Source organism: Mytilus trossulus, chromosome 7 (genome assembly GCF_036588685.1).
Source record: "Mytilus trossulus isolate FHL-02 chromosome 7, PNRI_Mtr1.1.1.hap1, whole genome shotgun sequence".
Taxonomy (NCBI): Eukaryota; Metazoa; Mollusca; class Bivalvia; order Mytilida; family Mytilidae; genus Mytilus; species Mytilus trossulus.
Window position 1 is genome coordinate 64,669,679 of NC_086379.1, and position 15,187 is coordinate 64,684,865.

A 15,187-nucleotide genomic window follows, 5' to 3' on the forward strand; every position below is an offset into this window, starting at 1 on the left:
AAGGTTTCATACATTATAGATAAACGGTTGATGATGTTCCCGCCTTCCCATTTGTATGCTATAATTTGGTCATACCAAATAAATTACATGAACTAAAAAATTGGCCTTGTATTTAAAAATTTTTCATTGTAAACATTAAAAGCAAAAAAAAATCGATGTATTATTCTCATAATGTGACATAGTTCAATGATGTAACTTGGTAATCAAGGCCTTTTGAATATTTACTTCAAACAAGATATTTTGGGAAAGGAAATTTGTCAGATACCAGAAAATTTATAAAAAGAATTTAGTTTAACTTGTGATTTGAACTTTCTTTGAAGTTATCTTGTAATCACTAGTACAAATGAACTAACAGTTCACATTCACAACTAAATATTGTCAAATTGAAAATTTATTGCCCCTAAACTATGATAAAATCTGATGTTTTAAAAGTAAACCCAGATAATTTAGAAATACTAAATACGTAATTGGTTTGTACCATTTATTAGGTGAACGTTTTGTGTTACGACCAGTTTGGTATTTGAAAAGAATGAAATTTAATAAATAATTTGAAATAGTAAAATTGTTTTCTTTAGATATTTGTACTAAGATGACCATAAATACTTCAGATTTAGACAAGTTCTTTAGTGGTGACATTTTTGACAAATATAGTGGCAGAGAGTTCATGAAATATCTGACATGTCTTTATATTGGGACAGTTTATGAATATTAATATATTATAAAGTACATTTTTAAACTCCTAAAATTTTCTTCTGAAAGTGTTCATCATACCAAGATAAAGTTGTATTTTCTTAAAATCCAACAATGTGAAATTTTCCTTGCATTTTCCCAAGTGAAAAGTATTCCATCATCTTGCATTTTTTTGGAAAAGGAATAGCAAATAGATATCCACAATTTAAAATCTAAAATATATACATCGCATGCATCTTGCCTTTTATAAAAAAATTAAGTTGTCATAATTTAAAAACCTTTAAAAAAAAAGATGAATATGTTGACAACTTACCTGGAACAATAAACGATTCAAATTTTAAATATGAGAAAAAATGATTATCTTGTATCTTACAATAGGAGTAAGTAGGATGTTTTGGGGTTAAATTTAGAATTTTAATGGTTTGTTTATAAGATGATTGTAAATCTGGGACCATTTACTGATAGTTTGATGCATTTTATTATTAACAAATTAAACAACTTTTTTTCCATGAATCATAAAAGTATGGTACACCTCATATAATGCTAAATGATTATAAAAATTAAAAAATCTCACTGCCTGGTCTTTTTACTTTTTAAATTTGTGAAGTATTTTCTAGTTTACTTAATATTATGAATAAAAGGAAACTTCGGATATAAGTCAACTAGAGAGCAACCCAAAGATACTTAAAACTAAAAGTCACATAGATGTCAACTGTTTACAATGATCATTATATAGTCAACAAATATATAAGCTATTTAAAATTGCATGAAGTCTTGATCAACAGTAAAACATGTATCTCTAATATAATAATTATCAGTTAGCGAATCTTTTTGTAAACATTGTAGACAAATATAGTGGTTTAAGATTGTTGTGCATCCGAAGCTGACTTATAGAATTTATTGAATAGTATTTAGAGCACCATAGTCTCAGTGCAAGAGTGATTTAAGTAGTTCTCCTACTACCGTATAGCAGTCTATTATCTCGGTGGTAAAATTTCATAATTTTCATTAAATAAGGTATACAAAATACTTTGCAGCTATTATTTAGGCTGATTCAAAACTTTTATCTTTACCTTTGCAAAGCACTTTTAAATTGGCAGAATTTATTTTGGCGATTTTATTCTATTCACGAAAACTTTACCATGAGATGATAGCCAATAGTGAAGTTGGAACAAAATCAAAAATATTTAGAGGTTTTTTTTTAGTAACAATTAAGTTTTAAGGATTTTTATTTAGCAGCATGTCCTTTTAAAACATCTAAGTATAACATTTGCACCATTGCTTCTAGCTGCAATATGAACAACAACTAAACTTTCTTGAGGTAATCTTCTCACATCAAGAAAATACTGATTAGAAATGTTAATGCGATCTTGTCTACACTACAGTCATAAATAAATCTGCTGCATAAGAATAGACAATGAAATCCGAACATCAAAGTATTATTTGCAGAGATGTATAAAGGGTTTATTTATAAAGTTAGCCAAATAAGAACTGATGGTTTTTGATAAATGTTTATATGGATAGATTTCATCTTACTGTCTATTTAAGATCAGCATAGCTTAGCAACACAAAATTTCATTAGACAAACAATCTGATTTCTGATGTTTTTTCACCTGAAAAGAATTTATTACAAAATTCCTTGTAGATCCCAATGTCATGTTGATATCTTGAAGAAATCACTTTAAAAGTCTTTTTATTAACTACTCGGGCATTTGACATTTAAAAACCATAAATAAAACTTATTTACGATTTTTATATACAATAACTTAGCAATTTTTCATCATTTTTTTAGTTCTTGTAAAATGTTTGTAAATTTGTACCTGTCACTCCAGGTGTCCACTTACACCTGTCTTTGTTTACCTTAAATGTTTGAGTCATATTTTATTGCTTTAAAACACTTTCTATAATCCATAGCAAATTGAGATGCATATTTTTGTAAGAAAATTTTGAGCCTACTAAGTGTTTGCTGATATTTTAGATGATTATTTGTGGATTCTGTGTAGTACTATGTCACAGGCCAAAATCAGATATGCTGTGTTCTTCTTACAAGACTTCTGCTCTTTATTTACCTCCAACTTAGATTTTCTTTATTGCCAATTCCTAAAAATTAAATATTTAGATCTGTAACTGGTTTTAGGTATCTTGAGGGCATTTGTGTTCCTCATTTCAGTCATTCTGTCGAAATAAAACCAAACAGTTGTTCTGAGTTTTTGTGTGGAGAATTGTTGTTTCCATATGTTGTCTTTTGAACCAAATGTTCAACATTTACGAAAAATCATAGCTGAATAGATATAAATTTGTATTTTTCAGACATCTTTTTGCCATTGGTAGTACATCCTACAGTAAGATGATGAAGGACGTGGAGAACCAAGTTATTGTTATCAGGTAAATCTCATAATATATGGGTCACACCTACGATCTTCAAACTATGCATCTTCATATTTTGTTAAGGAGGTGTACAATTGCATTGGATTTTCATAGACTATAAACAACATGGTTTCAATAATAATTTTGGTTCTGTTTGACCAATTTTAATTTCAGTTAATTGTTCTTTGGGCCCAAATTAGTGATATAAACAGAAAAAAGGGCACTAAAGACTTTGATTCCATTAATATTTGATGATGACATATTTAGTATCATTTTCGTTATGGTCTTGAAATGATCATTTCATGAAAAAATGAAAGTCAAGGTTGAAACATAAGATTTACAAAATTGGATCTCTGTCAGATAAATTAGAACTGTTTTAACATTTGAGTGTATGTAGATCACAAGTGTAAATATCTATCAGTTGGTCTTGTGTACTTGTTTTCAAACCAAGTTAAATAAGAACATTTGTGTGTCAGTTTTATTAAATTTACTTGAACTTATTGGGGTTAAAATTAAGTCTTTGAAATTGAAAGGTTATATTTTTTATGCAAAGTTATTCTTTAAGATCAAATAGATTCATACATATAGGAATGCTTTAGAAATTTTCTGTGCATTTTAGATACCAAGAAAGCTTCAATGCCATAATGTTAGATATTGGCATTGACATAGAATTCAGTAGGTGGTCCTCCCAATGCAATATTGTATAAAAGGTGTTTTATTAAATAATACTGCTCTGATACAATCTTTCTATTGTTGCTTATCCTTTGTATGTGAGCAATCTTGATACACATTATTGTATAATTGTGTTGCAACAAAACTTTCAATGAAGTATAATTACGCCAACTTATTTGATTTGATTCAGGGATTTACTATTAATTTAAGGCACGATAAAACCATATTAAACTGTACAATATGTTTGTCTGCCTTTAAATTGATTTTGGTACAAGATAAGGCATTTGGTGTTTAATGGCTCCAAAATGGTTAATCTGAATTTCATTCAGAAGAATAAGATAGCTATACTTTGATTGCATGGTTTAATATATACATTTAAGGTATTAAATTGTAACGAGATGGTTCTTTGTCGAAGAGAAACTTCTTAAAGGAAAAGAAGTCTGCTAAGTTATTTCTAAGCTCTATTGATTAATTGTTGATATTTTGAGGTTTTTAAAACATTGGCAGACTTCCAGAGGCATAAAAGAAACATTTAAAAATTTCTCTGTTGACACAACATGATATCCATTTAAAGGATTATTTTTTTAAACAGTGTATTAATACTCAGATCTTGAACTTTAGAATATTTTAATGAACGTCTTTGACAACTTCCTATCAAAACAAAAATATCAATCTCATTACTGTAATCTATCTTTCATCAAACTTTACCAATTTACAATTATATACATGTAACTTTTTGATTTGACATTTTACTGATGATAGTAAGATTCGTGAGAAGTTTAATCTTCCCTTGTAATTTCCATAAGTATAATGCTATTGCAGTTATTGCATAATATTCATAGATATATAATTCTGTCAAACCTTATAAATGAAGAAAAGTAAGCAATATGGAATATGTACCTATTCTTATATATCTAACAAAGCATCTTGGTCTGTGCTGCATGATGAAATATTCATCATTAAAAATGCCTTTGAAGATTTGAAACCTACACAAAAAAAAATCAAGTTTTCTTTTCTTTTAGTACATTAATTTGATTTAATTAATTTTTTATATAAATGATATCAAACTTATACACAAAGCTTATTACACCGATCAAGATTAAATTGGGTTGCGTCACTTTAACCATTCTTGAGTTATGTCCCTTTATAATTTATATGCAACAAGTGCATTATCTGTGTTCCTTGGACACATTCTCCATTTAATTTATGTATATGAACATTGTGCAGGGTTAATATAGTAGTGAAATAACAAGATATATGACCTAAGACATGTACTCAAACATTGTGCAGGGTTAATATAGTAGTATGACTACTCAACTACCCATCTAGTAACAAGATATCTGACCTAAGACATGTACTCAAACATTGTGCAGGGTTAATATAGTAGTATGACTACTCAACTACCCATCTAGTAACAAGATATCTGACCTTAGACATGTACTCAAACATTGTGCAGGGTTAATATAGTAGTATGACTACTCAACTACCCATCTAATAACAAGATATCTGACCTAAGACATGTACTCAAACATTGTGCAGGGTTAATATAGTAGTATGACTACTCAACTACCCATCTAGTAACAAGATATCTGACCTAAGACATGTACTCAAACATTGTGCAGGGTTAATATAGTAGTATGACTACTCAACTACCCATCTAGTAACAAGATATCTGACCTAAGACATGTACTCAAACATTGTGCAGGGTTAATATAGTAGTATGACTACTAAACTACCCATCTAGTAACAAGATATCTGACCTAAGACATGTACTCAAACATTGTGCAGGGTTAATATAGTAGTATGACTACTAAACTACACATCTAGTAACAAGATATCTGACCTAAGACATGTACTCAAACATTGTGCAGGGTTAATATAGTAGTATGACTACTCAACTACCCATCTAGTAACAAGATATCTGACCTTAGACATGTACTCAAACATTGTGCAGGGTTAATATAGTAGTATGACTACTCAACTACCCATCTAATAACAAGATATCTGACCTAAGACATGTACTCAAACATTGTGCAGGGTTAATATAGTAGTATGACTACTCAACTACCCATCTAGTAACAAGATATCTGACCTAAGACACGTACTCAAACATTGTGCAGGGTTAATATAGTAGTATTACTACTCAACTACCCATCTAATAACAAGATATCTGACCTAAGACATGTACTCAAACATTGTGCAGGGTTAATATAGTAGTATGACTACTCAACTACCCATCTAGTAACAAGATATCTGACCTAAGACATGTACTCAAACATTGTGCAGGGTTAATATAGTAGTATGACTACTCAACTACCCATCTAATAACAAGATATCTGACCTAAGACATGTACTCAAACATTGTGCAGGGTTAATATAGTAGTATGACTACTCAACTACCCATCTAGTAACAAGATATCTGACCTAAGACATGTACTCAAACATTGTGCAGGGTTAATATAGTAGTATGACTACTCAACTACCCATCTAGTAACAAGATATCTGACCTAAGACATGTACTCAAACATTGTGCAGGTTTAATATAGTAGTATGACTACTAAACTACCCATCTAGTAACAAGATATCTGACCTAAGACATGTACTCAAACATTGTGCAGGGTTAATATAGTAGTATGACTACTAAACTACCCATCTAGTAACAAGATATCTGACCTAAGACATGTACTCAAACATTGTGCAGGGTTAATATAGTAGTATGACTACTAAACTACCCATATAGTAACAAGATATCTGACCTTAGACATGTACTCAAACATTGTGCAGGGTTAATATAGTAGTATGACTACTAAACTACCCATCTAGTAACAAGATATCTGACCTAAGACATGTACTCAAACATTGTGCAGGGTTAATATAGTAGTATGACTACTCAACTACCCATATAGTAACAAGATATCTGACCTAAGACATGTACTCAAACATTGTGCAGGGTTAAAATAGTAGTATGACTACTCAACTACCCATCTAGTAACAAGATATCTGACCTAAGACATGTACTCAAACATTGTGCAGGGTTAATATAGTAGTATGACTACTGAACTACCCATCTAGTTACAAGATATATGACCTAAGACATGTACTCAAACATTGTGCAGGGTTAATATAGTAGTATGACTACTCAACTACCCATATAGTAACAAGATATCTGACCTAAGACATGTACTCAAACATTGTGCAGGGTTAATATAGTAGTATGACTACTAAACTACCCATCTAGTAACAAGATATCTGACCTAAGACATGTACTCAAACATTGTGCAGGGTTAATATAGTAGTATGACTACTCAACTACCCATCTAGTAACAAGATATCTGACCTAAGACATGTACTCAAACATTGTGCAGGGTTAATATAGTAGTATGACTACTCAACTACCCATTTAGTAACAAGATATCTGACCTAAGACATGTACTCAAACATTGTGCAGGGTTAATTTAGTAGTATGACTACTCAACTACCCATCTAGTAACAAGATATCTGACCTAAGACATGTACTCAAACATTGTGCAGGGTTAATATAGTAGTATGACTACTAAACTACCCATCTAGTAACAAGATAATCTGACCTAAGACATGTACTCAAACATTGTGCAGGGTTAATATAGTAGTATGACTACTCAACTACCCATATAGAAACAAGATATCTGACCTAAGACATGTACTCAAACATTGTGCAGGGTTAATATAGTAGTATGACTACTCAACTACCCATCTAGTAACAAGATATCTGACCTAAGACATGTACTCAAACATTGTGCAGGGTTAATATAGTAGTATGACTACTCAACTACCCATCTAATAACAAGATATCTGACCTAAGACATGTACTCAAACATTGTGCAGGGTTAATATAGTAGTATGACTACTCAACTACCCATCTAGTAACAAGATATCTGACCTAACACATGTACTCAAACATTGTGCAGGGTTAATATAGTAGTATGACTACTAAACTACCCATCTAGTAACAAGATATCTGACCTAAGACATGTACTAAAACATTGTGCAGGGTTAATATAGTAGTATGACTACTCAACTACCCATCTAGTAACAAGATATCTGACCTAAGACATGTACTCAAACATTGTGCAGGGTTAATATAGTAGTATGACTACTCAACTACCCATCTAGTAACAAGATATCTGACCTAAGACATGTACTCAAACATTGTGCAGGGTTAATATAGTAGTATGACTACTAAACTACCCATCTAGTAACAAGATATATGACCTAAGACATGTACTCAAACATTGTGCAGGGTTAATATAGTAGTATGACTACTCAACTACCCATATAGTAACAAGATATCTGACCTAAGACATGTACTCAAACATTGTGCAGGGTTAATATAGTAGTATGACTACTAAACTACCCATCTAGTAACAAGATATCTGACCTAAGACATGTACTCAAACATTGTGCAGGGTTAATATAGTAGTATGACTACTCAACTACCCATCTAGTAACAAGATATCTGACCTAAGACATGTACTCAAACATTGTGCAGGGTTAATATAGTAGTATGACTACTCAACTACCCATCTAGTAACAAGATATCTGACCTAAGACATGTACTCAAACATTGTGCAGGGTTAATATAGTAGTATGACTACTCAACTACCCATCTAGTAACAAGATATCTGACCTAAGACATGTACTCAAACATTGTGCAGGGTTAATATAGTAGTATGACTACTAAACTACCCATCTAGTAACAAGATATCTGACCTAAGACATGTACTCAAACATTGTGCAGGGTTAATATAGTAGTATGACTACTAAACTACCCATATAGTAACAAGATATCTGACCTAAGACATGTACTCAAACATTGTGCAGGGTTAATATAGTAGTATGACTACTAAACTACCCATATAGTAACAACATATCTGACCTAAGACATGTACTCAAACATTGTGCAGGGTTAATATAGTAGTATGACTACTAAACTACCCATCCAGTAACAAGATATCTGACCTAAGACATGTACTCAAACATTGTGCAGGGTTAATATAGTAGTATGACTACTAAACTACCCATATAGTAACAAGATATCTGACCTTAGACATGTACTCAAACATTGTGCAGGGTTAATATAGTAGTATGACTACTCAACTACCCATCTAGTAACAAGATATATGACCTAAGACATGTACTCAAACATTGTGCAGGGTTAATATAGTAGTATGAGTACTCAACTACCCATATAGTAACAAGATATCTGACCTAAGACATGTACTCAAACATTGTGCAGGGTTAATATAGTAGTATGACTACTCAACTACCCATCTAGTAACAAGATATCTGACCTAAGACATGTACTCAAACATTGTGCAGGGTTAATATAGTAGTATGACTACTAAACTACCCATGTAGTAACAAGATATCTGACCTAAGACATGTACTCAAACATTGTGCAGGGTTAATATAGTAGTATGACTACTCAACTACCCATCTAGTAACAAGATATCTGACCTAAGACATGTACTCAAACATTGTGAAGGGTTAATATAGTAGTATGACTACTCAACTACCCATCTAATAACAAGATATCTGACCTAAGACATGTACTCAAACATTGTGCAGGGTTAATATAGTAGTATGACTACTAAACTACCCATCTAGTAACAAGATATCTGACCTAAGACATGTACTCAAACATTGTGCAGGGTTAATATAGTAGTATGACTACTCAACTACCCATCTAGTAACAAGATATCTGACCTAAGACATGTACTCAAACATTGTGCAGGGTTAATATAGTAGTATGACTACTCAACTACCCATCTAGTAACAAGATATCTGACCTAAGACATGTACTCAAACATTGTGCTGGGTTAATATAGTAGTATGACTACTAAACTACCCATCTAGTAACAAGATATCTGACCTAAGACATGTACTCAAACATTGTGCAGGGTTAATATAGTAGTATGACTACTCAACTACCCATATAGTAACAAGATATCTGACCTAAGACATGTACTCAAACATTGTGCAGGGTTAATATAGTAGTATGACTACTCAACTACCCATCTAGTAACAAGATATCTGACCTAAGACATGTACTCAAACATTGTGCAGGGTTAATATAGTAGTATGACTACTAAACTACCCATCTAGTAACAAGATATCTGACCTAAGACATGTACTCAAACATTGTGCAGGGTTAATATAGTAGTATGACTACTCAACTACCCATATAGTAACAAGATATCTGACCTAAGACATGTACTCAAACATTGTGCAGGGTTAATATAGTAGTATGACTACTCAACTACCCATCTAGTAACAAGATATCTGACCTAAGACATGTACTCAAACATTGTGCAGGATTAATATGACTACTCAACTACCCATCTAGTGCTTCTAGTAAAGTTAGTCCCTAAATTCAAGTTTGCTTTATATGAAATGTAGGATCAGTAACATCTTGCTTAAGATCTGGTGTATGAAATTTTATATTCCTACAAGCTGCATAGCTTTTGGGAATAAAATGCCATTGTCTATGTTTTTTCTAGAAAGATAGTATATACTTTTGATCACTTTTGTCTATTTTATTTGTTGTCCCAGTATTTTGATGTATTTTTGAATGAAAAGGATTTTATAACTTTTTTAACTTTTATGTTGCAGCGGAGAAAGTGGTTCTGGTAAAACAGAGGCAACAAAGTTAGTGATGCAATATCTGGCTGCTGTTAATAAGAATGGAAACAATCTGATTACTGAACAGATCCTGGAAGCTAATCCACTCTTAGAATCATTCGGAAATGCTAAGACAATTCGCAATGACAATTCAAGCAGATTTGGAAAATACATCGAAGTATTCTTTAAGAGGTATAAATGACTTCAAACAGGTATATTACTGCGTATTCATTTTAATTCACGGGATACAAATTTTTATGGATTTCATGTTTCACAATGAACAAGGAATTCAAATTTTTACGAAAGTACAAATTTTTTATAGTATGTAGTCAAAACCACGAAATCAAATGTCCACTCAAAGTTTTTCCTCAATCTGCACATATCGGTATCCTTGAAAATAAATTAATCTACAGTGTACCAAACTCATTCTGTTTTATATCTCTTTTAAAAATTCTAATGACAGAAGTTTATCTTTAATCTCACATAGTTGTATGTATATCACAGGTTTCTAAAATTAAAAAAAATGAAATAAAAGGTCTATCTTTGATATTTTGTGGTATTTATTTGTTGAAACTAAATTGACCTGTACATGTATTTCATGAATTACACACAATATTTAAATTAAATGGATTGAAAGAGACAATGGACAATATTTAAAACAAAGACCATGTGTATATTAAATTATTCCTTAACACAACAAGATAGTTAAGTACTGTTGTATTTATTGTTTTAAACAATGACATGACATATTTAATTCAGTGTTAAAACAATCATTTTATAAACAATTCGGAAATATACAATTACCTCGAAGACAATGTTTACAAGGGAATCGTATGTCACCTTAAACTAGACATAAATTAGCCCTAAATTCTCAACTGAGATATTTGTAAGATAAACTAACTTGTTAGACATGTTACACCAATCAGAACATTTCTTTGTTACTGAAATTTTATATCTAGATTGAAGATCAGTAGTTTATTTATTGTTGATAAAGTAAGGTTACAAACATCAACAAGAAATATGTACATTCTTCTCATGTATAATCTGTTTGTGACCCTAAAATTATTTTCTTGTTTCAACATTTCATTGACATTATAGTAAATATAAGAGTCTATAACTGATTAATAATTAAACAATACAATAATTTATCAAACTGTTTTAATCTATGAAATGATTTGTAAACATTCTAATTGACTTTAAGCAAAAACTTTATACTAACATACTAAAGAACCAAAAATCTTTACTGCAGCAATTGTACCCAAACTATAATAATGCAATATTAAAAACCAGCAGTACTAAATTCAATGTTTAAATTACCTTCTTCCTAAAATAAAACCCCAGGGTTGACTACAGTATAGAAATATTCGGCCTTGGGCTTCTTCCGTTTTGGCAGTAAAAGCTTTGCTAAAGTGGTGTTTTCCTCTTTAAAAAAAATGTAATACGGAAAGTCCATTATCAAGTAGCAAAATCAAAAGCTCAAACACATCAAATGAATGGATAACAACTGTCGTATATATATTCCTGAATTGGTGCAGGCATTTTCTTATGTAAAAAATGATGGATTAAACCTTGTATGACGGTCACATTAAAAGTCTCTCTGGTCAGAATAGGGACATTAAATTGATTGATAGTTCAACATGAGTGCCACTCTCTCTGCATGTTAAAGAAGCAATGTGGGAACTGAGGTTCTGTTGGTGGCCTGTTGCAAGGGAGATTTTCTGTCGTTATCCAAAATACTCCTTATTTCCAGTGGCATTTCAAATTCCCTGCCATCTACCTTATCATCCCACCTTTCAATTCTTACCTATTGTATTCAGTTTTACTTTGTTCTCTTCTAGAATATGTATGAAATAGTTGCCACTGGATATTCAGCAAGCAACAATTGACCAATCCAAAAATAAGTTTTGACTTGAATTTAATTTAGATTTCTAGTTTTGACTTATAATGCCTTCCAGATAATACTGCAAGTAAAATTAAGATTTAAATAAAAAAAATCATAATAAGAAATTGATACTCCCAATTATTTATCTTTATTTGGCCTTCAAATTTGTTTTGTTACATAGTTAAAAGTGCAAATAACTATTAGTACCTGTATCATTTATTTTATAGTTTTGTGAGTTTTATGAAATACACATTATAAAAGCAAAGAATACAAAAATAGATAGGTAGTTATGTATCATAATGGTACCATGATGTGCCTAATGAGATTTATGCAAAACTTGCTAAGTCACTGTAATATTGCTTCAAACTTACAAAATACTGCATTCAGTATATAATTAAACATGGAGGTCGTCATTTCAAACTGTGTGGCCTGTCTAATAATCTTACAAATAAATGTTGTATTGTTTAATATTTGTATTAAATCCAAAATAACCTACTTATTTTGATCTTTTTTTTTCACAGTGGTTCAATGGTTGGAGCTAGAACATCCGAGTATCTCCTTGAAAAGTCACGCATTGTAACTCAGGTGGGTACACTTTAAATTCGCCACACAAACAATCCTTACAAAAGTGTCATTTATATTTAAATAACAGCAGATTATAAACTTATCTTTTTAAAAAATAACAATTCTTTTGTTGGTTAAGAATAGAAATAAATCCCTGCTGCAGGATAATATGATGGGTAATAGGTATTTTACAGATTTCTAAAAGTTTTTCTTACATTAACCATTCCTTCAAGGTCAGAGGTTAAAAAAGATTTATCTGGTTTTATTCTGGTGTAAGTGTCATCTGTGTTCTTTTTACTCCACCTCAGATTGATTCTATAAAAAAAGTTTTCACTCAACTGTTCCGTAGCAGCATGAAACAGAATAGATTTAAATTGGTAGATTAATTGCATCTGGTTCCAGTTTAAGCTTAACCATTATCTGAAGTTGCATTGCAAATTTAAACCAAACATTGTTTTTGCTCATTGTTGAAGGCCTTACAGTGACCTATTGTTGCTATCTTCTGTGTATTTTGTTCTGATGGACAGAGGGCTCATTGGCAATCAAACCACATCTTTCTATTTTTATAATGGCTACATTAATCTTCAGGATACCTTGTTTACACAATTGTATATTCTGGTCGAGTGGATCAGCTCAAACATTTTCAGTTATTCAAAGTAGAAAATAAGAAGTAAATTGACCATACACATAATTAAAAAAAAGTACTGAAATTGCTGAAAACTGACAATTGTGTCAATTGGGGAATTGCTGGAACATGATAATTTTTTAACTACCTACACAAATTCTCAAGATTGCCTCAGTGATGATTAAACATGGTCACCACTGCTTATTTATCAGCAAAAAGTTTGATCACATAAAAGGGATAATAGAACAATCCAAAATATATTAAAGTACAATATACCACATAAGCTCCTCCACCAAAAAAACACCCCAAAAAACAAACAACACACGGTATGGTTATGAATATAAGAAAGGAGATACAAAGGCATTACATTATATCAAGTTTAACATGGTCATTTTTTACACTTTGCCAAGTACTACAGGCTAATATAGGCCTCTAGTTCTCTGTAATCTAAGCTTGGAAGTAAACATGCATAATTAATTTTATGTCATATGTCACAACTAATAATGATAATTACTATGTATGAAAAAACTATATGTATATAAACATAATCTACTTTATAAAAGTTTTTAAAAAGTCGACCACAAATCAATGCCTCTCTTGATAAATGGTTAAAAACAAATGAAATGTCCCGACTGTTCATGGCAGTAATTAGCCATTTTAATAATTAAATGAAGCAGAAGTAATTAGAAATATAGACAATAGTGTCTTCTCATTGTTTTGAATGTTTTAAATTGAATAACTTGTCAGTGTACCTGTCTTTATGAAAAGACGTGAATTGAACTTGAAGTCTCATAAGTTATTCAAGTTAAGATTTGAGTCAAATATGTAAATGTAGCTTTTATAAGCCTTATTCCACCACTACAGATACATTGATATGGTTCTTGTCGTTGGGCTTTGGGAAAATTGTTAAAATTATCAATTTCCATTGCTTTAATTTCAATTGTAAAAATTTCAATATTCCAACAATGATGTTTTGATGAAGAAATATTTTATTAAGATAAAGTTGGTAAAATATGTTTTGTTGTTTAGAAATTCATTTATATTTCATCAATACATCTATAGAAAAAATATATAGAGCCTTTAAATTCAACAAAGCAAGAGAGCTGGTCTAATTTAAAGAACATAATTAACTTAAGTGATGAATTCTGTAAATAAATATCTTTACTCACATATATGGATTTCCAGAGATAACAGAATTCCCTGTTAAAGAGATCCTTAATTTCTATAAATGACTCCATTTATTAAAAGTTATGAACAAGGAAAAAGTTCTATAATTTATAACTAGTTTAAAAACATTATGGCATGTTTTGTTTTATTATAATAATTAAAAAAAAAGCTTCCTGTTCACAGATCTAGACATTGTTGATTAAGCAAAATTGCTTCTTGTCGGTCCATATGTTCATCTTCACATTTAATCAGAAACAAATTAACCAGAATGACTTTGGTCAGCACTTTAACAGTGATAAGTTGTAATCTGTGAGCACTTTACCAATGGCAGATCCAGAACTTTTCATTAGGGGCGGGCCCGCTGACTGACCTAAGGGGGGGCCCTCTCCAGTCATGCTTCAGTGATTCCCTATATAATCAACCAAATTTTTGCTCGGATCCGCCTCTGTTTACAGATCAGTCTGTTTCATACTTTCTGTTTTGAAATACTTTTCATTCATCAATATATTTTAATAGACTTGAAATTTGTCATCACACATATTTTAAATACGTAACTATAC

The 15,187-nt window shown here is 31.1% G+C and overlaps 1 protein-coding gene across 3 annotated transcripts in view; it reads left to right on the forward strand.

Moving 5' to 3' along the window:
* Positions 1 to 15,187, forward strand: part of LOC134725572 (unconventional myosin-XV-like) — a 132,001-nt gene that overhangs the window by 40,298 nt on the left and 76,516 nt on the right. For all 3 annotated transcript variants that reach the window (XM_063589505.1, XM_063589504.1, XM_063589506.1), the window contains 3 exons: positions 3,001 to 3,075; positions 10,381 to 10,581; positions 12,793 to 12,856. In XM_063589505.1, coding sequence (XP_063445575.1) covers positions 3,001 to 3,075; positions 10,381 to 10,581; positions 12,793 to 12,856 — 340 coding nt within the window. The remainder of the gene's footprint in view (positions 1 to 3,000; positions 3,076 to 10,380; positions 10,582 to 12,792; positions 12,857 to 15,187) is intronic.